A 24,742-nucleotide genomic window follows, 5' to 3' on the forward strand; every position below is an offset into this window, starting at 1 on the left:
GAACCTTCACCTCTGAGTATCGACATGTCTAACCCCCCCCCCCAGGACGCTGCACCTCCAGGGGATGGGTCGGTTAGACTTCTCCCTGTGGTACGCAGACATCCAGAGAGCTGCTGGAGGGAAGGGCAACACCCTGAGAGAACAGCAGCTCAGCAGGAATGACATCCCCATCATTGTAGACAGCTGCATCGCCTTCATCACTCAATATGGTGAGGGAGGAGTCTGGATATTCCATTCCGTTCCACAGTATAGCAGAGGATAGAGGATTCTGCGTTATCAATGACAAAATGGCACATTTTCCAGTGATCTTGTGGATCCATGATAGGATCCATAGCATTTGATGCATTTTCAGTAGAAGTAATCCTTTTTATATTAAGGTATACAATACCAATGTATATAAAGGGGTTTATAAATAGTTAATCAATTCATTATAACTCTGCAGTGGCCTGTGCACTGTAGTGTTTCTTTTCCCAGTTTAGCTGTACTTTATGACAGACAGAGACAGGAAATACTAGCTTATGACTGATGAACTGGATCTGATCTGTGATCTGCTCGTCCAGGTCTGGGTCATGAGGGGATCTACAGGAAGAACGGAGCCACGTCCAGGATCAAGCTACTGATGGAGGAGTTCAGGAACGATGCTCGGAACGTCAAGCTCCGGATCGGGGATAACTTCATTGAGGACGTGACCGACGTGTTGAAGAGGTTCTTCAGGGAGATAGACGACCCCATCTTCATGGCTGACCTGCATCCACTATGGAAGGAGGCTGTCAGTAAGTACCGGTGTTATCATCACAGACAGCATACATATGAAGCTACTGTTTTGTTGTGTTTTCGAAGTTGTGTCTCTGACTTAATCACTCGACCTAGTCCTCTTGGTCCCCTCAGAGTTATAGGGCTTCCACCAAGCTGTTTCACTGGTGCTCGTCAGGATGTACCATAACGTATCCTTTTGAAATCGAACTGGTTCCTGTTTGTCCCTTTTTTATAGGAACAGCCAAGGATAAGAGCCAGCGTCTGGACAGATACAAGGAGATCATCCGTAGTTTACCCAGAGTCAACAGGACGACTCTGGCTGCTCTCATCAGCCACCTCTATAGGTCAGTAGCCCCTCAAACTGGACCATTTTTAATGTTTAGGTAACATCACTGGCAACTAAGCAGAGTTGGGGTCAATTCCATTTCAAATTTTCTTCCTGAATTCAAATAGAATTGACCCCAACCCTAAACTGTACAATTTATCATACTTAGACAACCTCACTGCCAATTTATCATACTTAGACAACCTCACTGCCAAGTTGGCAACTGTTTGTGCTCTCTCTTGATCCCAGGGTTCAGAGGTGTGCTCTCTCTCTCTCTCTCTCTCTCTCTCTCTCTCTCTCTCTCTCTCTCTCTCTCTCTCTCTCTCTCTCTCTCTCTCTCTCTCTCTCTCTCTCTCTCTCTCTCTCTCTCGGTCCCAGGGTTCAGAAGTGTGCAGACCTGAACCAGATGTGTACCAAGAACCTGTCCCTGCTGTTCGCCCCCAGCCTCTTCCAGACAGACGGGAAAGGAGAACACGAGGTGAAGATCGTTGAAGACCTCATAGACAACTACCTGTATGTCTTTGATGTGAGTATAGTCGAACCAGAGAGGGTCAAAGCTCAAATGCATCACTTAGAAATCAGGGTTGTGTTCCATATGTAGAAAGCATTCTGAATGGATTGAAACGGGGAGGTACTACCTACCTGAACTTGTCCAATCAGAGTACAGATGTTCACATTTCACTGCAAACTGTTTTGCTACAGTGTGCCCTACTGAACATGGCCCAGGTCAATCTGTTCTGTAATCTAATGAATGATTAGTAAATGTTTGATTGTGTTTGTTCAGATTGATGAGGAGCAACAGACCCAGATAGAACTGGAGCTCAGCCTCATCACCACCTGGAAGGACACACAGGTACACTTTATGAAGGATATATAAACCGTTTATAAAGATTTATGAAGGGTTAGATCACATTGGTTGGACAAACGATTGTCTGTAATAAGTATCCTGTATGTGCAGCTGTCTCAAGCAGGTGACCTGATCATTGAAGTGTACCTGGAGAAGAAGATGCCAGACTGCTGCATAACTCTGAAGGTAAGTGGCGCCGGGATATCTTCTGATTTTAATTTCATGAAAGATGCTATTATTATTTAACCACATGGTGGCGCCTCTCCACCCTCCACTAGTCTCTCTAGACCAGGGGTCTCCAACAGGTAGATCCAGTAGCTTCCAGTAGCTAGCAGCCCACCTATGAGTAGCACGCCCATCAATTCTGGAAGTACATTCAATTTTTATAAATGTGTTCCATCGCAAACCGTCATTAACATAAAGCTCCTGGTTCTATCCAATCAAAGCCACATTGACATTATCCCAACGCTAGTTAGCCACGATTGGTTTAAAAAGCCAAATGTAACACAATATCTGCCGATTTCAATTTCAATATTGCCCTTGTCTGTCTGTGTGGTGCGCCCGTTTGTCTATCGCTCCGTGTGTCGCCAGTTAGCGATGCTAGTAGGCTAATGATAACCGTCTTGTGGGTAGACAGAAAGACTTTCCCCCAAAAAAAACCTTCTCAATTAAATGCAAAGTAGGTTTACCTGACAGAACGATATCAGGATTATTTGTATCATTTGGGTGGAGATTGTTTAGCTAACTCTGCAGCAGCAGGCCTAAAGAGCAGATACATCGCTAGACTGACACGTTCCTCTCTTGCTAGATGTGCAATTAAATTACACTCAAATCATTTTTTGTTCGCTTTTTATTCCAGACCTAAAAAAAATGGTCTTCTGATGTGATTTAATCATTGACATTGTCTCAGAACATCCATTTCCATTGTTTCTCTGAATAATTGTAATATTGTGGAGGAAAAAAACAGGAAAAAAATTAAACAGAACAGACTTCAGGAAAAACCCCTTTAGTTGTTTAATAACCATTATTTTACTAGTTATATTGACAGAAAACACATCACTTGTACACCAAAGAAGAGTTGCAGGGTAGCGGAGAAGAATGGGCCTATTTGAAAGCTAGAAAAAAACAACTAGTAGCTCACAACATCTTTTTTTTAAAAAGTAGCTCTCATGCAAGAAAAGGTTGGAGACCCCTGACCTAGACAGACAGGTGGCCTCCCACAATGTACCAATGTTGCCCTAGGTCTGGGATTTCCGATGATAACCATCTACCATCACCTAGACTATACATGCTGGACATGAGCATTTCTGTAGATGAGCTAGGAAGCAAACATGCTCTGGTCTGGTTCTCTGTAGCTATCTCTTTATGGTCTGGAACTCTGTAGCTATCTCTTTATGGTCTGGTACTCTGTAGCTATCTCTTTATGGTCTGGAACTCTGTAGCTATCTCTTTATGGTCTGGAACTCTGTAGCTATCTCTTTATGGTCTGGTTCTCTGTAGCTATCTCTTTATGGTCTGGTTCTCTGTAGCTATCTCTTTATGGTCTGGAACTCTGTAGCTATCTCTTTATGGTCTGGAACTCTGTAGCTATCTCTTTATGGTCTGGAACTCTGTAGCTATCTCTTTATGGTCTGGAACTCTGTAGCTATCTCTTTATGGTCTGGTTCTCTGTAGCTATCTCTTTATGGTCTGGTTCTCTGTAGGTATCTCTTTATGGTCTGGAACTCTGTAGCTATCTCTTTATGGTCTGGAACTCTGTAGCTATCTCTTTATGGTCTGGAACTCTGTAGCTATCTCTTTATGGTCTGGTTCTCTGTAGCTATCTCTTTATGGTCTGGTTCTCTGTAGCTATCTCTTTATGGTCTGGAACTCTGTAGCTATCTCTTTATGGTCTGGAACTCTGTAGCTATCTCTTTATGGTCTGGTTCTCTGTAGCTATCTCTTTATGGTCTGGTTCTCTGTAGCTATCTCTTTATGGTCTGGAACTCTGTAGCTATCTCTTTATGGTCTGGAACTCTGTAGCTATCTCTTTATGGTCTGGTTCTCTGTAGCTATCTCTTTATGGTCTGGTTCTCTGTAGCTATCTCTTTATGGTCTGGTTCTCTGTAGCTATCTCTTTATGGTCTGGTTCTCTGTAGGTGTCTCTTTATGGTCTGGTTCTCTGTAGCTATCTCTTTATGGTCTGGTTCTCTGTAGCTATCTCTTTATGGTCTGGTTCTCTGTAGCTATCTCTTTATGGTCTGGTTCTCTGTAGCTATCTCTTTATGGTCTGGTTCTCTGTAGCTATCTCTTTATGGTCTGGTTCTCTGTAGGTATCTCTTTATGGTCTGGTTCTCTGTAGGTATCTCTTTATGGTCTGGTTCTCTGTAGGTGTCTCCAACCATGGGTGCTGAGGAGTTGACTAACCAGGTCCTGTACATGAGGAACGTCCCAGCAGGGGAGAAGGACGTGTGGCTGACGTTCGAGGCCATAGAGGAAGGACAACTGGGTGAGAAGCATCATATTACTATCTCTGACTGGGTGAGAAGCATCATATTACTATCTCTGACTGGGTGAGGAGCATGGTGTTACTATCTCTGACTGGGTGAAGAGCATGATGTTACTATCTCTGACTGTGTGAGGAGCATGATGTTACTATCTCTGACTGGGTGAGGAGCATGATGTTACTATCTCTGACTGGGTGAAGAGCATGATGTTACTATCTCTGACTGGGTGAGGAGCATGATGTTACTATCTCTGACTGTGTGAGGAGCATGATGTTACTATCTCTGACTGGGTGAAGAGCATGATGTTACTATCTCTGACTGGGTGAAGAGCATGATGTTACTATCTCTGACTGGGTGAAGAGCATGATGTTACTATCTCTGACTGGGTGAAGAGCATGATGTTACTATCTCTGACTGGGTGAAGAGCATGATGTTACTATCTCTGACTGGGTGAAGAGCATGATGTTACTATCTCTGACTGGGTGAAGAGCATGATGTTACTATCTCTGACTGTGTGAGGAGCATGATGTTACTATCTCTGACTGGGTGAGGAGCATGGTGTTACTATCTCTGACTGGGAATACTATAGAACATCTAAAAACAGCTCAAAATAGCATTTACAGTGCATTCGGAAAGTATTCAGACCCCTTGACTTTTTCAACATTTTGTTACGTTACAGCCTTATTCAAAAATTGATTACATTGTTTTCCCCCCTCATCAGTCTACACACAATACCCCATAATGACAAAGCAAAAACAGGTTTTTAGAATCTGTTTATAATTTATAAAAAATTAAAAACTGCATTATCATATTTACATAAGTATTCAGACCCTTTACTCAGTACTTCGTTGAAGCACCTTTGGCAGCGATTACAGCCTTGAGTCTTCTTGGGTATGACGCTACAAGCTTGGCACACCTGTATTTGGGGAGTTTCTCCCATTTCTTCTCTGCAGATCCTCTCAAGCTCTGTCAGGTTGGATGGGGAGCGTCGCTGCACAGCTATTTTCAGGTGTCTCCAGAGATGTTCAAGATCCGGGCTCTGGCTGGGATAGTTTATCTTTGAAACATGAAGACTTTCTCACAGTCTAGTTGTATTCCCCTTATATTTTTTACGGAAGGAAATTCCAGGACATCATACTGTATAGTTTCACTTCAGGTTATTTTTTTTTTTTTTTATGTTCAAATGTTGTCTTTGTTCCACAGAGCGCCCCCTACACCCCAAAGAGAAAGTGCTGGAGCAGGCACTACAGTGGTGTAAAATGGCTGATCCTAGTTCCGCTTACCTGGTGGTGAAGAGAGTTCCCAAAGGAGAGGGCATTAACATCCTGACTGGTGAATACTGCGCAGTCCGGAGAAACAGCTCATTAGCTTGGTCTATCAATCCAAACAATCACAATCATTAGCTTGGTCTATCAATCCAAACAATCACAATCATTAGCTTGGTCTATCAATCCAAACAATCACAATCAAATGACCCTCTTCGATTTTTGATCATCGATTTTAATCAGCCCAATTTTGTTGTTACTCTTACGTTCATGCGTGACCACTTATTTGGAGACTGTCATTGTTATACACAGTATGATTGCAATTATGATGTTTTTTAATTCACAGCCTACCAGAGTGAGATAATGAAGATGGGAGTTCTTAAGTGTCGTGAAGAGCCCCCCAAACTCCTCCACGGAAAAGGCTTTCAGGAACACACCTTTCAGATCAAAGACCACAGGCTGCTTCTGCTGAAGGACAAAAAGGTATTTCTGCTCTCGCGTCACGGTCACACCTTGAAGATGGAACTCTGCGCTCATATGGGCCAGTGTAGTAATCGCAGGTGGAGCTGTGATTGTCCAGTTTGTCTTTCCTATAAATATGTTCTCACTGTACAGTACGCCTGTCATTTCAGAGCATCAAGCCTGAAAAGGAATGGGCTCTGAAGTCTATGAAGATCTACATGGGAATTCGAAAGAAGCTGAAACCGCCCACTAGATGGGGCTTTACTCTGATGATGGAGAAACATCAGCTGTAGGTGTTCACTTCAAAATCTTGTCTGGCAATGAAAGGAAATACCACGATTTTTCTGCAAATTATTTGGGTCATTGCAAAGGATGTCTGGAAATCTTGAATTACAACTTCTATTGGATAAGACTGAAACATATTCTTATAGGACATACATCATGTTTTCTCAAGTATTTGAAATTCCTCATTGAAATCCTCATTGTTTACTGTATATTGAATGGTTTTGGCATGACATAGGATGTTATGATGTTATGTAAGTGGACTACATTGTTTTTGGGGGGAGGTTGGAATGTCTTGTTTTAGATCTGCCTCTCCCCTCCCCTTTAAATGAGACCTCCCTCCCCTTTAAGAGCTAATCACTGCTTTGTGTTTTTGTGTCTCCCAGGTACCTTTGTTGCTTTTGTGAGTCTGACCTATGGGACTGGGTCACCAATTTCCTCAAAGCACAGGTATGTTGTGGAGCCTAGTTCCCCTCCTCAGTGTATGAGTTGTTTTGCAACACTTTTACATGATTTAGAGTTTGCTTTCCCCAGTCTTTTTTGGGTGTAACACCTACGCTTTAGATTTTTACTTATGTCTGTTTCATTTCATCCATTCGATTTAATTTTGATTCGCTTGATTCCCTCTAACAGAATGATGACACCCGTCCTCCGGTGTTGAGACGTCACTCCTCCTCAGATATCTCCAAACAGAAGTTTGGGACCATGCCCCTAGTACCAATCAGAGGGGACGGACATGAGAGCAACTCTACCATGCTGTCAGCCAATCAGACTCTGGTACGTTCCAACTCTACCATGCTGTCAGCCAATCAGACTCTGGTATGTTCCAACTCTACCATGTTGTCAGCCAATCAGACCCTAGTACGTTCCAACTCTACCATGCTGTCAGCCAATCAGACTCTGGTATGTTTAAACTCAACCAATTTCGACTTCAACTCAACCATGCTCTTAGCCAATCAGACTCTGGTATGTTCCAACTCTACCATGTTGTCAGCCAATCAGACCCTAGTACGTTCCAACTCTACCATGCTGTCAGCCAATCAGACTCTGGTATGTTTAAACTCAACCAATTTCGACTTCAACTCAACCATGCTCTTAGCCAATCAGACTCTGGTATGTTCCAACTCTACCATGTTGTCAGCCAATCAGACCCTAGTACGTTCCAACTCTACCATGTTGTCAGCCAATCAGACTCTGGTATGGTTCTGCAGGAGACAACCACCCACACCCTCTACCCACCCTATACTTTTAAGCCTGTTGTGTGCTTCCCAGTTGAAACAATTTGCGCATGTATTATGACAACATTTTGTGGTATTTTTTATCGTTTTGCTGTTAGGCAGGGGTTTTTTCGGCTGTTCGCTCACACACATTTTTTTCTAGAGGCAAGTCGAAGTTCGGTAGCCGAAGTCTACACCCCTTTCGTCGGTTATTGGTCAACAGTACTACTCCTAGTAGGAGTGAAAACTATGGACGGGATTATTCAATGAAGTGTTTGTTGTCATTCGACTAGAGACGACTAGTTTTCATGCAAATTCTTTCACTTGAGAAATACTGCACCAAACATCTTAGTTAGATGGAAAATTGTGCGACTAAGACCTCCTTGGCAAAAATGAATTACAGATTTCTTGAATTAATTTGGACTATTTTGAAGAAGTGTATACTGCTTATGTTGTTGCTACGGCATCTCAAGAGAGACAAACAGTAATGTTCCCACTTTTTTTTTCTTGTTTTTCAAGCAAAGGTCTTTTAAGGGAGTATGCGAGGCACAGACGTTCGTTTCACCTAGCCGAGTTCTGCTAGGAGCACACTGAACCTAGTATGGGGAGCCTTTAGCTAACTGAACCTAGTATGGGGAGCCTTTAGCTAACTGAACCTAGTATGGGGAGCCTTTAGCTAACTGGACCTAGTATGGGGAGCCTTTAGCTAACTGAACCTAGTATGGGGAGCCTTTAGCTAACTGAACCTAGTATGGGGAGCCTTTAGCTAACTGGACCTAGTATGGGGAGCCTTTAGCTAACTGGACCTAGTATGGGGAGCCTTTAGCTAACTGAACCTAGTATGGGGAGCCTTTAGCTAACTGAACCTAGTATGGGGAGCCTTTAGCTAACTGAACCTAGTATGGGGAGCCTTTAGCTAACTGGACCTAGTATGGGGAGCCTTTAGCTAACTGAACCTAGTATGGGGAGCCTTTAGTCACATCAGTACTGCACGTTTGGGTTGTTTGTTTTGCATGTTTTGAGCCCAAGTTGTTTACTTCACACAAAGCTTGTTTTTGTATCGAGATCACTCCTTTCTGTCTCCCATTTCTGTAACCCTTTGGTATCTAGTATGTATAGTATTCCATGTCCTTCACTATCCCTTTACTGTAGAGTATTCACTATGGGCCAGTTTCCCTGACCCAGATTAAGACTAGTTCTGGACTGAAAAAGCAAGTCAAAGCATCATTTTTTGTCCAGCAATAGGCTTAATCTGGGTCAGGAAAACTGTCTCCATTTATACAACGAGTGGTCTAATCCTGGATGCTGATTTGTTAAAACCACATTCCAGCCGGTGTCTATTCCACAAATTACCACCGGCTAAAACAATGATGTTGAAATGCCTAATTACTCTGCTTCATCTCACCGTGCAATTCACTGTCTCATCAGCCCAGCCAGGCAATTTATAAACTTGATCTCCACTGTAAAAAGCATCTAGACATTATCTCCCATTTCTTTTACACTAGCAATTGGTTTTCAACAGCAGAGATTTGTATAAAACTGGCTGTCTGTCTCTGACATTTGCAACATTGTTTCAATATTCAAATTCGATCTCCAGCTGTCCCATAGTAATGAATGTGTCGGGAAGAGACCGACAGGCAGGCAGGCAGCTTTTCTCAGCCAGTCGAAATCATGAATCAGCATCATTTTTATGGACATATACAGAGAAATGTAAATAGAAAACTGGTAAAACAAAACGAAATGCAGCTAGTTTGCATCTTTCCAACTTCAGTTTAAAGTGATTGTGTTAGCTGTGTTGTTGGCTGAACGACTGGGTCGCGTCCATAGATACAGAACAAAAAGACTGAACGACTGGGTCGCGTCCATAGATACAGAACAAAAAGACTGAACGTCTGGGTCGCGTCCATAGATACAGAACAAAAAGACTGAACGACTGGGTCGCGTCCATAGATACAGAACAAAAAGACTGAACGACTGGGTCGTGTCTATAGATACAGAACAAAAAGACTGAACAACTGGGTCGTGTCCATAGATACAGAACAAAAAGACTGAACGACTGGATCTCGTCCATAGATACAGAACAAAAAGACTGAACGACTGGGTCGCGTCCATAGATACAGAACAAAAAGACTGAACGACTGGATCGCGTCCATAGATACAGAACAAATAGACTGAACGACTGGGTCGTGTCCATAGATACAGAACAAAAAGACTGAACGACTGGGTCGTGTCTATAGATACAGAACAAAAAGACTGAAGGACTGGGTCGTGTTCCTGCAACCGAACCGATAGAACAAACAACCAGCCGGCTTGGGTAGCAACCCTAGATTTGTGTCGCGACTATACAGTTGAAGTCGGAAGTTTACCTAAACATAGGTTGGAGTCATTAAAACTTGTTTTTCAACCACTCCACACATTTCTTATTAACAAACTATAGTTTTGGCAAGTCGGTTAGGACATATATTTTGTGCATGACACAAGTAATTTTTCCAACAATTGTTTACAGACAGATTATTTCTCTTATAATTCACTGTATCACAATTCCAGTGGGTCAGAAGTTTACATACACTAAGTTGACTGTGCCTTTAAACAGCTTTGAAATTTCCAGAAAAGGATGTCATGGCTTTAGAAGCTTCTGATAGGCTAATTGACATCATTTGAGTCAATTGGAGGTGTACCTGTGGATGTATTTCAAGGCCTACCGTCAAACTCAGTGCCTCTTTGGTTGACATCATGGGAAAATCAAAAGAAATCAGCCAAGACCTCCGAAAAAATGTTGTAGACCCTCCACAAGTCTGGTTAATCCTTGGGAGCAATTTCCAAACGCCTGAAGGTACCACGTTCATCTGTACAAACAATAGTACGCAAGTATAAACACCATGGGACCACGCAGCCGTCATACTGCTCAGGAAGGAGACGGGTGCTGTCTCCTAGAGATGAACGTACTTTGGTGCGAAAAGTGCAAATCAATCCCAGAACAAATGCAAAGGACCTTGTGAAGATGCTGGAGGAAACAGGTACAAAATTATCTATATCCACAGTAAAACAAGTCCTATATCTACATAACCTGAAAGGCCGCTCAGCAAGGAAGAAGCCACTGCTCCAAAACTGCCATAAAAAAGCCAGACTACTGTTTGCAACTGCACATGGGGACAAAGATCGTACTTTTTGGAGAAATGTCCTCTGGTCTGATGAAACAAAAATAGAATTGTTTGGCCATAATGACCATCGTTATGTTTGGACGAAAAGGGGTGTGGCTTGCAAGCCAAAGAACACCATCCCAACCGTGAAGCACGGGGGTGGCAGCATCATGCAGTGGGGGGGGGGGGGTGCTTTGCTGCAGGAGGGACTGGTGCACTTCATAAAATAGATGGCATCATGAGGAAGGAAAATTATGTGGATATATTGAAGCAACATCTCAAGACATCAGTCAGGAAGTTAAAGCTTGGTTGCAAATGGGTCTTCCAAATGGACAATGACCCCAAGCATACTTCCAAAGTTGTGGCAAAATGGCTTAAGGACAACAAAGTCAAGTTATTGGAGTGGCCATCACAAAGCCCTGACCTCAATCCTATAGAACATTTGTGGGAGAACTGAAAAAGTGTGTGCGAGCAAGGAGGCCTACAAACCTGACTCCGTTACACCAGCTCTGTCAGGAGGAATGGGCCAAAATTCACCCAACTTATTGTGGGAAGCTTGTGGAAGGCTACCCGACAGGTTTGACCCAAGTTAAACAATTTAAAGGCAATGCTACCAAATACTAATTGAGTGTATGTAAACTTCTGACCCACTGGGAATGTGATAAAATAAATAAAAGCTGAAATAAATCATTCTCTCTACTATTATTCTGACATTTTCACATTCTTAAAATAAAGTGGTGATCCTAACTGACCTAAGACAGGGAATTTGTACTAGGATTAAATGTCAGGAATTGTGGAAAACTGAGTTTAAATGTATTTGGCTAAGGTGTATGTAAACTTCCGACTTCAACTGTATCTTGTGGAATGATTAAAGAGTATGAATATATTAATCAAAATAACGTTTTAAATGAAAATATGTAAATCATTATTTGAATATGTTGGTAACCTGTTGTATAAAAGTGATAATGCCCTCGAAGCTGGTGTTTTGGAGGATATATTGGTGCCCGTGCCAGTCTATCCTCCAAACACCGGCTTCTCTGGCATTATCACTTAAATGTCTTTTGTCTTTCTCTGCAGCGAAAGCTTCACGCCAGAAGGACTCTCTCCATGTTCTTTGTAAGTATGCACACCTTGGTGAATCTTCATCCTTACTTTCAACCCGGGGACTCAGTTGGTAGAGCATGGCGCTTGCAATACCAGGGTTGTGGGTTTGATTCCCACGGGGGACCAGTAAGGAAATGTATTCATTCACTACTGTAAGTAGCTCTGGACAAGAGTGTCTGCTAAATTACTAAAAAAAAAAACATTCTCATCTAACAAGAAGCTAAAGATGAAAACAGAACACAATGTTTATTTTGAAGGTTGCTATTGGACTTGTTTAACGCTCTCCTAACTCGCATAACTAACAGTTCTCCAAAGCCTCTCTCTCTCGCTGTCTGTGTAAAGACATTCCCTTGGTTTATACAGGGACTATATCTGACCCAACCACTTCCTGATGGAAGCCCTGACTTCCTGGTATTACAGCATCAGGATGTTGATGTGTAGACAACAGGATGGACTGGGAAGGAGATGTCGTTCTCCAGTATTGTTCTGGTTCTATGGCCCTTAGCCTTGAGGGGGAGGCCTGGTGAGGCTTAGTGAAGTACCTGCTTGTGTTTTACAGAACAGTCTGCCGTGGTTATTAGGCTACATTTTAGTCATTTAGCAGACGCTCTTATAAAATTTTTCATACTGGCCCCCCGTGGGAATCGAACCCACAACCCTGGCGTTGCAAACGCCATGCTCTACCAACTGAGCTACATCCCTGCCGGGCCATTCCCTCCCCTACCCTGGGCCAATTGTGCGCCGCCCCATGGGTCTCCCGGTCGCGGCCGGCTACGACAGAGCCTGGATTCGAACCAGGATCTCTAGTGGCACAGCTAGCACTGCAATGCGGCGCCTTAGACCACTGCGCCACTCGGGAGACCAAGCTACTGTTCTACCTACTGGAAGTAACCCAGCCCAAAATGCATTTACAAGGGAATTTTTTTCCTTGAAATTTTCTTTTGTCCCTCGGTGTATTGAGTAATTGCCTTGAGGTTGTTGCTGAGGTGCCAGAACAATGGCCAGACCTTAATAAGAGGAAGTCTGTTGTTTTTAACGTCATTGTCGAAGAAGGGTAACTCCCTTCCATGTTTGTCCCATTAAATTAACCACACGTTTCTTTGTCACTGTAATGGCAGATCATCTCCTTAATACCTACTTAAAATCTGATCATTCCTAACAAATAGTTACATTGTAACCCCTTTTATTATTATAATGGTTCTAATTCTGCTTTTGCCTCGAACCTTCCAGAGCTTTACATAGTGTATAATCAAACATACAAAGAACTCTGGGTTGGGTTCAAATTCAGAGAGTTTCTAACTCCCTCTGTTCTCTCTTCTCTTCTCCTCTCCCCCCTCTCCTCCACCCAGCCCATGAAGGTGCAGCAGGACTCGTTCGAGGAGCGTCCAGAGCCAGAACCCCCAGAACCCCCAGAACCCCTGTACGAGGAAGTAGGAGACTTCGGTTTGCAAGTCCTCAAGTCCTTGGAGACCAGCTTCCTCTCCAACAACACCTCAGAGACCCAAGAGGTCCCTGACCGGCCTCTGAGCCTCAGCCTGGGCCCCCGGAAGACAGGCTCCCTGGACCACATGATCGGCCCCAACCCGGTGCACTCTCTGGGGCTGGGAGGAGAGGGTCTGCTGCCCCCTGCTGGTTCTCTGGATACCCTGGTGCTGGGTGGAGGAGGCGACCTCCAGGAGTCTCCCCAGCCAGTGCCGAGGAGGAGGCAGCAGCACAGGCCCTGTACCCCCTCTCAGGAGCTGCTCCTCCAGGAACTGTCCTCCGTCTTCACCAAGAAAACGGAGAATGAGGAGAAACTGCCAGGAGAGAAGAATGTTATCTGAGGAGAGGAAGATATGTGTGCACATGTAGACTCAGACAGACAGACAGAAGACTGGAATAACATGGGAGTATGGACAGAACCCATTTGTTTGGGTGGTGTGTCAAAAATACATGATCATGTATGAATAACCATTTACTTATGTTTTATCCTACAAACGACTTACTGCTCTGCTATCACTGTGATGTACATATCCGTTTTATATTGAAAGATGCTTCTTGGATTATAACAACCTTGCTAATTGCTTTAGCTATTAACTATGGGATACCTTTTTGTACTTGTTTTTGAATAGTTTACTAAACCACTGAGGGAGAAGAGAAATGGATCTCTCATCAGGCATTGTTGATGGTAATGCATTAGGCATTAAACATTCATTTTTTTAGTCTTAATCAACTGGATTTTAAATATAAGTGTGTTACAGTCTCTGTATGTATTAATTTATTTTTGAAATGATATTTTATCAACTTTTCTTTTTGTAAAAACTGTGAAAGTAACAAAAACAGAGATTTGCTTCTAGACAGCCACAGATAATCCAGAGTGTTGCTACACTATCTGACCAGTAGGTGGCAGTATGCACACTATCTTCTAGATAGTACAAATGGATTCTTAGTTTTATTCACCATGCACAACCACTGTATGATGTGAATAGAGCCAAATATAATAATTATTAGTGGCACTACATTTTAATATTATGAATTCATGTTTGCACTACCAAGTCTACTGCTTTTTCATTAATATGCCGTATTCAAGATATCCTCCCTTTTTTTTCTCATCAATCTAAATACACAATAAGATATTCCAATTTGACTGCCTTTGCCAAGTGTCTATGGTGTTGTCGTCCATTAGTTTTATTCCCAATTTACTGTAAATAGTGTACATTATTCTGTATGCTTATACCATTTCAATATTCATGATGCAGTATTTCACATTGTTGTCACTACATGAAGGACTATATTAAATATGATATTTGTAGTTTTATGATGCGTCCAATCTCTTGATTTTTCCACTATTTTAGGATTGAGAATTTGATTTATATAATTTCACATTATTTGTAAATGCAAGTAGTGTGAAGTAACACAGCGCTAGTGTCTGAGTAAATGATGTTTACACGTTTAGTCACAGTTCTTTCATTACCTGGTGGTCTTCTGTCTTCTTACTGCCTTGATTGTGACACCTCATGCAAAATGATCACCATTCTCTGTATGTCCTCTTTGTCCAATCACATTCCTTTTTTAAAGTCAGCCTTGTTTTTTTGTGAATTCTGTTTCTACTGACCTCTGAAATGGGAAGCCTTTTCAAGGGCGGATGTCTTCGGTTTCTACTGACCTCTGAAATGAGAAGCCTTTTCAAGGATGGCTTCTGTTTCTACTGACCTCTGAAATGAGAAGCCTTATCAAATCTGAGACAAATCTATATTTAGAAAAAGGTTCAACATAACTAAACCAGGCCGTGTAGAAGGCTTTCCTTAGCAGTTCTCCTCCTCATGGTCAATGACTGGTATAAAAAATATATAATGAATGTTACTCTTTATTACTTGTTGTTAAAGGTAATTTTCTAGTCCTTTTAAAATCTTTATTCCAACTTCCATCTTTGACACCGCTTTAGAATTGTCACAGCTAGTATGGATGCAAACAAAAAAACTGCATCCCTCCCGACGCTTATACCACTTTCTCTTCCTTCTCTCCCCCCTCTCCCCTTCTCTCCCCCCTCTCCTCTCCCCCCTCTCTCTCTCCCCACTCCCCCCCCCCTCTCTCTCTCCCCTCTCCCCTTCTCTCTGCCATGCTCCCCTGTTCCAGTGGGGGACTTAGTGATTTGGAGGCCCCAGGCAGCGGCCAGTCTGAGCCCCCACTTGTGAATTTATGTCACCAGAGAAAGCATCCGAGAGCGTGAAACCGTGCCCGTCTGTCTTACTATTTGTAGCCTATGTGTCTGATGACATTCCATACTCTTTTTGGCCAGACAGCATCAGCACGTACATGTCCTCTGCATCCACGAAGATGGTAGTATTATCAGCAGCACCTGTCTTTTTACTAAAGAAATGCGTTAACTGAAGTTATTTTTCTGTTCAAATTAAAATCGTCTTCATTTTTATTTTCTCTGCCCGCTCTAAAAGCACCTCATTGCTGCTTCGAGTGGAGCATGGGGGGCCTCGAATGGAGCATGGGGGGGGGCCTCGAATGGAGCATGGGGGGTGCCTCGAATGGCGCATGGGGGGGGTGGCTCGAATGGAGCATGGGAGGCTCTAGTGGAGCATGGGGGGGCTCGAGTGGAGCATGGGGGGGCCTCGAGTGGAGCATGGGGGGGGCTCTAGTGGAGCATGGGGGGTTCTCTAGTGGAGCATGGGGGGGGGGGGCCTCTAGTGGAGCATGGGGGGGCCTCTAGTGGAGCATGGGGGGGGGCTCTAGTGGAGCATGGGGGGGCCTCTAGTGGAGCATGGGGGGGGGGGCCTCTAGTGGAGCATGGGGGGGGGCCTCTAGTGGAGCATGGGGGGCGGGCCTCTAGTGGAGCATGGGGGGCGGGCCTCTAGTAGAGCATGGGGGGTGGGGCCTCTAGTGGAGCATGGGGGGGGGCCTCGAGTGGAGCATGGGGGGCGGGCCTCTAGTAGAGCATGGGGGGTGGGGCCTCTAGTGGAGCATGGGGGGGGGCCTCGAGTGGAGCATGGGGGGGCCTCTAGTGGAGCATGGGGGGGGCTCTAGTGGAGCATGGGGGGGGCCTCTAGTGGAGTATGGGGGGGGGATCGAGTGGAGCATGGGGGGGTGGGGGGGGCCTCTAGTGGAGCATGGGGGGGCCTCTAGTGGAGCATGGGGGGGGGGGGGTCTCTAGTAGAGCATGGGGGGTGGGGCCTCTAGTGGAGCATGGGGGGGGGGGCCTCGAGTGGAGCATGGGGGGGCCTCTAGTGGAGCATGGGGGGGGCCTCGAGTGGAGCATGGGGGGGGGCCTCTAGTGGAGCATGGGGGGCCTCTAGTGGAGCATGGGGGGGGGGGCTCTAGTGGAGCATGGGGGGGGCCTCGAGTGGAGCATGGGGGGGCCTCTAGTGGAGCGTGGGGGGGGGCCTCTAGTGGAGCATGGGGGGGGTGGGGGGGGGCTCGAGTGGAGCATGCGGGGGGCCTCGAGTGGAGCATGGGGGGGGCCTCTAGTGGAGCATGGGGGGCCTCTAGTGGAGCATGGGGGGTGGGGCCTCGAGTGGAGCATGGGGGGGGGCCTCGAGTGGAGCATGGGGGGGGGGCCTCTAGTGGAGCATGGGGGGGGGCTCTAGTGGAGCATGGGGGGGGCCTCGAGTGGAGCGTGGGGGGGGCTCTAGTGGAGCATGGGGGGGGAGAAATAAAATAATAAAAATGATTAGAGTATTATTATTTGTATTACTATGCCCAGCTCACGAGGACCTTGATGATATGAGGCCTGAGGCAGTTGCCTCTTCTGCCTAATGGTAAGTCCACCACTGCCCTTCTCTCCTCTTCTCTCCCCCACTCTCTTAACCAGTAGCTTTCAGATGCTAAATAAGCAGACATATGGAGAGGAGGTCTTTCTCCGGCCCTCCTAAAGTTTCAGATTGTATGACAAATCACGTCCCCCTGCACCCCCAGCCCCCCCCCCCAGCCCCACACAGACTCAGCAGACAACAGCTTCATTAGAGTGAAAGAGGGAGTTTTCGCAGCTTTGTCGAGTCAAGCTCAGACCCTTTCACCTTCTCAATTACTCCATTGTTGGCACCGGCTTCAAGTTATTGCACTCCAAACCATATGGCTCAGTCGAGATGCCACCTCTGCAGCAGAACTTTACCAGAGAAGTCCAGTGCAAGGTACATTACATTTAAAAAAAATTACATTTTAGCAGACGCTCTTATCCAGAGCGACTTACAGTTAGTGAGTGCATACATTATTATTATTTTATTTCATTTTTTTCATACTGGCCCCCCTGTGGGAATCGAACCCACAACCCAGGCGTTGCAAACGCCATGCTCTACCAACTGAACTACACGGGGCCCTTTTTCTTTCCCATTTTCTCAGCCTTCTGCCTCTTACGTTTTCTCTGCTCCTCTTTTTTTTGTGCTATTTTCTGACAATAATCTGGGAACACCTTGACACCTTCGTAGTGCTTGTTCAGCATGACATGCGGCTCTGCCAAGGTTTTTTTTGATGGCAATGTTTTCCCCATTTACAACCCCCCCCCTTCCTGGTTCTGACCCCAGTGTGCTTCGGCCACCCACTGTCTCTGGCTGTTGTTGTAGCAGCGGTAGGTTGTCCACAGGAGAGATGGGATGTTCACTCGTTTGTTCAGTTTGTCGTTTTCACTCTCACTGGGCACTGCTCCAGGTGCCAGACAGGCTAGCCCCTTAGAGTTGTGATATTGACACTTATAGGGATACAGTCAACAGTCAACATACAGGGAAAGTTTGAATGTAACATAAGGGTTGAAACTCCAAAAATGTATTACTATAGTGTTATTCCTATATTCTAACCATGATCAGTATTATTATTCAGATCAATCATATGAAGACTTGTAATGGGTGATAACACACTCATTCAACTCAGAATCCCACCATAATAAACTGCTGTTATGTAAAGCATTCTCCTGGGTGTACAGCACATGGGCGTGGTGTTGTCAACATCTCTGGGGACCACGTCCCTTCTTCCAGGGGCCTGTGGCCATACGGTGGTGTTTACTCTGCTGATGAGGTCAGGTTCTACATCACAGTGAAGTATTGCTGTATATTTGTTCTTCTTTAACACTGTTTAAACCTGCAGCAAACCGTTTCCTCAATCTGCTCAATAGTTGCCATGGATCTTTAGAATTAGAACCTCTTTAGAGACACCATGTTCATTGTGGACCCTAATGCAGGGTAAACTAGAGGTAAATTATGCACTTGTGTAAATACATGAAGACAAGTGAATAGGGCCTGCAGTAGGACTTGTATTTAGACCAGAACATGTGATTGATAGCAGCAGGTTCGCGAACTGCAGCAGTCTAGAGACCGCTTCACAATGAGGCCACACCATTAGCATTCAGGTTGCCCTAAATGAGATTCCATCACATTACAATAATAGCACCTGTTTGGAGATCTAATTTAGCTAAGATGTTCCCAAATAAATAAAAAGAGGCAGGTATCACGGATAGAAGCCTAATTGAGGGATGGCTGACTCTCTCCCAAAACACAAACAAGCAGGTGTATGGTTAAAGAGAGGAAAGTGTGTGCATGTGCATAGCCTACCCATAGGCAAACAACCGCATCCAACCACAGACAGCATGACCCTTTTTAAGGTTTTGCCTCTGCAAGACAGTGTTTAGCATACTTGCTTTGGAGGGAGCTATATGTGCTTTCATATAGGCTAATACAAATCAATATTTACTGAAAAACTATTCATTTGAATAAAATTGTTTTTCACACTAATTTGGAAAATGTACACCAAAAAAAATTACAATTAAACGTAACGTTTGAATGATTGTGTGGGTGAAGTAGCATCCCCCTACAACAGAATAAAACACTTATTTATTACAGAATGGTGATAAAGGACACACTTCCATGTTCGATCATAAATAAGTAAGTCTCCTGACTAATTGGCCAACCAAAGTCATTTGTGATGTGCACCAATCAACATTTGACCTAAAAAAAACAAAAAAAAAACATTCTCTAGAGTTTATTCTGTAACATTTCTCTGTTCTCCAGGCATGTTGCATGGAAGAGATAATTCGTTTTAAAGTTATGAGCATTATCCAGCCTGATCTTTGGGAGGGTAGGGATGCTGTGGTTTTTCCCATGAGAATATTAAACGTATTTATTTGTTTATTTAGAAATGAACACAGTGGGTGTAAAATGGAACTGAACTGTCCAAGAAACCGTGAATCCGTAGAAAGATACCCCAGTTTGCTACAAATAAGTTTGTTTCCATCACGGTTGTAAGCAAGACTTGTTTTATTTTTCTCTATGTCTGGCTAATGCCTTTACAAAGATGAAGGGGAGCTTTGAGATGTGGAGAGTAGTATCTGGGTACAATTGAAGCACTGGACTAAGGAATGAATTACCATTGAAAAGTAATGGCCCTATTCTGCCCTGCTTGAGTTTTTAACAAGAAGAAAAAAAACTCCGCTCGCCTGGGCTCCTGCTTGAACGCCAAGGGAAGGGATTAAACAACGGATTAACATCTGAAAACTCCGTTCAGACTTTCTGACTCAAATATCTTTTGCGGACAGTAATCGCGTTAATACCCGGGGATTAATGCTTTTGCAAAAATACAAAATTGAATTTTAATTCAGGTTGTATAAATAGATGTGAAATAAATGGAGGAATATGCCGCTAGAGAATGGAGAGAGTCTATCCCCCCACACTTCCTTTACTCTAGTGTCAATGGAGGTATTATGACCTCAACAGCATAGCACCTTGCACAAGGCATTTATTTATTCCTAACCACGAGTTTAGCACCTGCCGTGCAAATGTGATATTACAGCCTACTCTTTTAATAAATCACCTTTGATTCAACACAATTCATGCTATAATATTTCGAATAAAATCGAATAATACAACAAATTGATCACATGGGGTGGTCTAATGATACAATTGAATAGATTTTATTTTCTCAATCGAATCACTTTCTTATTTCTTATTTGTTTCTATTTTGGGTAATTCGGTTGTTTCATTTTCTCTCGTGTTTCTGCTATTGAAATGTAATCACATCTCGTGCACTTGTGCCTAATCCTGTCACAGCATCACCCAGGCAACCTCTCTCAAGTGTGGGCAGAAAACGCTGCTTTCTCTACCCCCGCAGACAACTTGTCCTATCCGCAATACCAGCCTGGTCTCCATGCAGGCTCACGCTTCTAGGGCAAACCAACTAAGTCATATTGTAAAAATGTTACCTTTTATCACTTTATAAGAGCAATAAAGCATGAATACCTACTAATGTCCTAACTAAAACCAAAATACTTCTTCAAGCTGTTCCTCGTCTTTGATGTTATTACTGACAGTTTGGTGTTGTAACAATAAAATCGATCCCTATCCCTGTAGGTTGGCACTTCCGAGCACAGGATTGGTCTGTAAGGGTTTAACGTGTTATTTTCCTCATAAACCAACCTCCGGCGTGTGGCAACATCATCAAAAGTCTGTGTCACAACTTCAGCCTTTTACAAATGGAAATTGTTATCATATAGGCCTATCGAAATAAGGCAAATATATGACATTATCATGCACGAATTTAGTCCAACAAATACGCTCAAATGATTTGTGATATAGAATCTAGGAGCATGCCTCAGAGCCGGGGTGTTTTGCTCCTGCTGAGACTATTTAAATAAGAATAACGCCAATAGAGTGGCTCAGGCTGAAAAAAAGGGTGACAAAAGGGTGAAAAAGGGTGACAAAAGGGTGAAAAAAGGGTGACAAAAGCCCAGAGGAGCCCGAATTTGGAACGAGGGACAACGCGTATAGGAGTGAAAAGAAGTGAGGGGAGACGCGTAGCCTACAATGGAACAATTCACCTTATAATCGCTTTGATATATTATACATGGCCGAAGACTCTAAACATTGTGTAATTATTTATAAATGACTGTCCCTCTACCCTCATAATACCGTCAGCAGAAAGGCACTGCAGGTCCCTGGCCAAACTATTTAAATAGTACCCCCATCCACTTTTTCAAAGGAGAGGCGAGATGCTGGAAATTGAATAAATAGAATAATTAATGGATATGTTATGCCTTTCTCATAAAGATGTCTTTAAAAACCCTTTTAAAAATTGCCCAATGCATGCGCTAGACATTTTTACTGCTGTGCCCTTCATGTTTTGAATGTTAATTAGCCAGGGTTGACTGTAGATTTGTGGGGGAAATTGTGAAGATGAATTAACCCTGTCCTGCTTTATATGCTAGATAGGCTATAGCCCTAAAATGCGAATGCATACATGCAACTTTGTGCGTAATTACGTAATTACGCAGAATAGTTTAAATATATCGGGGTGGTGAATTTACTCTACATCTTTAAAACGTTTTTTTTTTTAAATATAGATATATATACAAACTTTTTGAATACACTGTCTAAATGTTTGGTAGCCTTGTTATGTCTATCTAATTTTTCTACAGAAACTTTTTGTGTTTTGTTCTAAAACTTGGAAAACAGTCTCATTTTCAAAAATTTTCAAAATCAAATGTTTATTTCATTTCGATATATAAGAAATGCCTTTTGCTTGTATATATTCGATTTTAGCTGATACTCATACAAGGTTCTATAGGTTTATAGACCGAATCTTGGACAGAAGATAGGCGAATTTATTTTTTGGAGCGTGCCCTTGCCTGTGGGGCTAAGCGCTCCAGTCATTTGCTCCTCTTCTTCTTTCATTTAACTTTAAAGGTTTAACTTAAAGTGGGCTTGGTCTTTGGTCCAGATATGGATAGTAACAGTGGTGCTCGCGTGGCTGGGCAGCGGTCCCCTGCTCTCATTGGACGGTCGTGATTACAGGCACGCTTCGGAGCTCGAACAAACAACAGGCATACATTATGCTAATGAGATGGCAGTGCGGCACGGGGCAGACCTGATGCATCCCATTCATCCATCCTTCACACAAATGCCAGCGCGAGAGGGGTACGACCATTGTCTGACCAGGGTATATAAGGTATCTGAGGCCAGTCGTGTGCCAGGCTCATTCGCTCACACGAGCTGATTCAAACGCAAGAGCAAGACGCGTGCCTTGTACTCTTCATACAAACTCCTTTTCGGACGTTGGCTCTTTGCAAGACAACTGATACTGTACTTTCTCCAACCAGATTCCTAAGGTAGGTTTCGTTCTCCTCTCAGAGTCCTTCGCCATTGCCTTGACTAGGCCTGCTTTCCTAACTTTACCATGCGCTCTTGCATTTACAGTGTTTAACCCATTCCCTCTCCTCTTATTTCTGCAGGAAAAACATCATGTGCACCGCAATGGAGACCGTTTACTCTGACATGGACAGTTCGAGCTGCGACTACTTCATGCACGATGACGAAGACTCGTGCAGCAGCATGCACGCATCCTCCCCGTCATCCTCCATCGGCAAGCCCGCCTCCCCGGCCAGCGACAGCCAGGGCTCGAGCACTACCGATCTGGGACAGAAGAAGAGACGCAGAGGAAGAGCGAGGAACGAAGCCACCGTGCACGTGGTCAAGAAGAACCGGCGCGTAAAGGCAAACGACCGCGAGAGGAACAGAATGCACAGCCTGAATGACGCTTTGGAGAACCTCCGGACCGTTCTACCGGCGTTCCCCGACGACAGCAAACTCACGAAGATCGAGACTCTGCGCTTCGCTCACAACTACATCTGGGCGCTCTCCGAGACCATACGCATCGCGGATATTGAACAGCACCAGAACAAGTCACGGGTTGATGCTCCTCTCTTGCTTCCCAACCTGTGCGTTGTGGACGCCCGGAGTCCGGCCAGCGATGCTTGCTCCTGGAGCTCCAGCGCTTCCTCCTCTTCCTCCTCTCCGTCTTATTGCACTTCAAGTCCCAGCAGCCCAGCCGCCCAGGATGACTATGGGTGTTTCCAGACTGATGTTCTGCAGTACAGCTACCACAGCTTTGTACCAGGCATGTCCTACTAACTGAACTAAAGCCTTCCCACAAAATGTTGTGGACTGCGAGATTGATACAATAGAGTGATAGCAGAATAATAACTGAATGCATACTTCAGTTACTCTGTTGAAAGGGAAAAAAAACTGAATGATATCACTGTTTGCCTTAACCCATGTCTCTGTGGGTGTGTTTTATACAGTTGGTTTGTTTTACTATTTTTACATGCTCTAATTTACATTCGGATTGAACAGTAATTTAATTTGTCGGCTTTTCTAATTTGAGTATGATTGTTTTGCAATACGTTTTATATTTCTCCAAAACCTTTGCACTTTTTCCAGCGCATACGATGCCTACTAGAAGTCCACTTCACAGATCTTGACCTCAACCTCTATTAGAAGAGTATTATCATTAAAAAGAAGAAGACAGATTTGCTTTTGTAGACTGAGGTGAAAAGTCAATTTTACAATTAGTAGAGCGATAATGCAGAAAAACGAGCGTGGAAATTCAGTTTCACCGCTCTGACAATGGAGTGAAAGGCCTTCAGAAGACAAAGAGCTGGCCTCATGCATTATGGAGATGACCCCCTGAAAACTGCAATTCTGTTCAATAGAAAGACTCAATCCCACGAAGAGGTTAGAGAGGACCCTTCTACGACGTTTTTTTAGTTAATTTATTCAAGTTTCGCCTGTCATAATGTATTTTGTATATAAATAGATTTCTATTCTCTTTACATGAAAAGTGTGTGAACCATTTTTCTACAAATAAAAATATAACTTTTTAAACGAATATTTCTCAGTGTTTGGACTCTTCAAATGTTTCTTAGTTGCTGAGAGCTGAGCACTCAACGCGTGCTGATTGTGGCACTGATAAAGCGCATCACAAGCCCCATGAACATAACAATCATTGTCTTAATTATGAAAATAATAACAGGGGTAGTTAGTGTCCGCGCGTGGCCTATTCATGAAACAAAGGGGTGTGATTAATAAGATAACGGTTTTAGAGCGCGCAGCAGGTGCATCCACCAGTTGAGATTTTCTTGCAGCTCATCACCCATTACCATCATCACCCATTACCATCATCACTGTTGAATGTATCATCTTTGGGTACTTTCAACAGGCAAAATAGCAAATTCTAAGATTGTTAATGTGGCCAAATAAAATCTGAGATATATATATATATATACATATATTGTAGAAGGCAGATTAAAATAAATATTCAAATTGTTACACTATACACTGATAAATTACATTGCATCCTCATTTGGAAAATGCATTGAGGCCTTTGCATGTGTGGGACCAGTTTATAAAAATTTCATTGGGAGGTTTCTATAGAATTTTATTCTCCCAACCCAGATATGCATTTAAAGAGGTTTTACTTAGAGTTTTCTTTGTGATCATCCATCTGCCCGGGATCATTTTATTTCTAAAGAGATTCAGGATAAATTCTCCAGTTGGGGGTTCGGAGTGACGTCCTGCCAAGGCTCGTGTATCTGCACGTGTCGGGGACAGATGA

The 24,742-nt window shown here is 43.7% G+C and overlaps 2 protein-coding genes across 2 annotated transcripts in view; both read left to right on the forward strand.

Moving 5' to 3' along the window:
- Nucleotides 1-14,681, forward strand: part of LOC311105099 (arf-GAP with Rho-GAP domain, ANK repeat and PH domain-containing protein 3-like) — a 44,834-nt gene extending 30,153 nt beyond the window's left edge. The window contains exons 19-31 of the mRNA XM_084147101.1: nt 46-209; nt 561-773; nt 992-1,100; nt 1,460-1,607; nt 1,866-1,934; nt 2,040-2,114; nt 4,299-4,416; nt 6,026-6,162; nt 6,312-6,430; nt 6,810-6,873; nt 7,057-7,200; nt 11,858-11,896; nt 13,234-14,681. Coding sequence (XP_084003227.1) covers nt 46-209; nt 561-773; nt 992-1,100; nt 1,460-1,607; nt 1,866-1,934; nt 2,040-2,114; nt 4,299-4,416; nt 6,026-6,162; nt 6,312-6,430; nt 6,810-6,873; nt 7,057-7,200; nt 11,858-11,896; nt 13,234-13,707 — 1,873 coding nt within the window. The 3' untranslated portion in view covers nt 13,708-14,681. The remainder of the gene's footprint in view (nt 1-45; nt 210-560; nt 774-991; nt 1,101-1,459; nt 1,608-1,865; nt 1,935-2,039; nt 2,115-4,298; nt 4,417-6,025; nt 6,163-6,311; nt 6,431-6,809; nt 6,874-7,056; nt 7,201-11,857; nt 11,897-13,233) is intronic.
- Nucleotides 14,682-22,590: 7,909 nt separating this feature from the next.
- On the forward strand, nt 22,591-23,259 carry LOC311104698 (neurogenin-1-like; the record flags this gene model as incomplete). Its single annotated transcript, XM_084146579.1, has 1 exon — nt 22,591-23,259. One exon carries the CDS (start codon nt 22,591-22,593, stop codon nt 23,257-23,259), a length of 669 nt encoding a protein of 222 aa, XP_084002705.1.
- Between the last annotated feature and the right edge of the window lie 1,483 nt (nt 23,260-24,742).

The sequence above is a fragment of the Coregonus lavaretus genome (genome assembly GCF_964263955.1).
Source record: "Coregonus lavaretus genome assembly, chromosome: 29".
In the NCBI taxonomy this organism is placed as follows: domain Eukaryota; kingdom Metazoa; phylum Chordata; class Actinopteri; order Salmoniformes; family Salmonidae; genus Coregonus; species Coregonus lavaretus.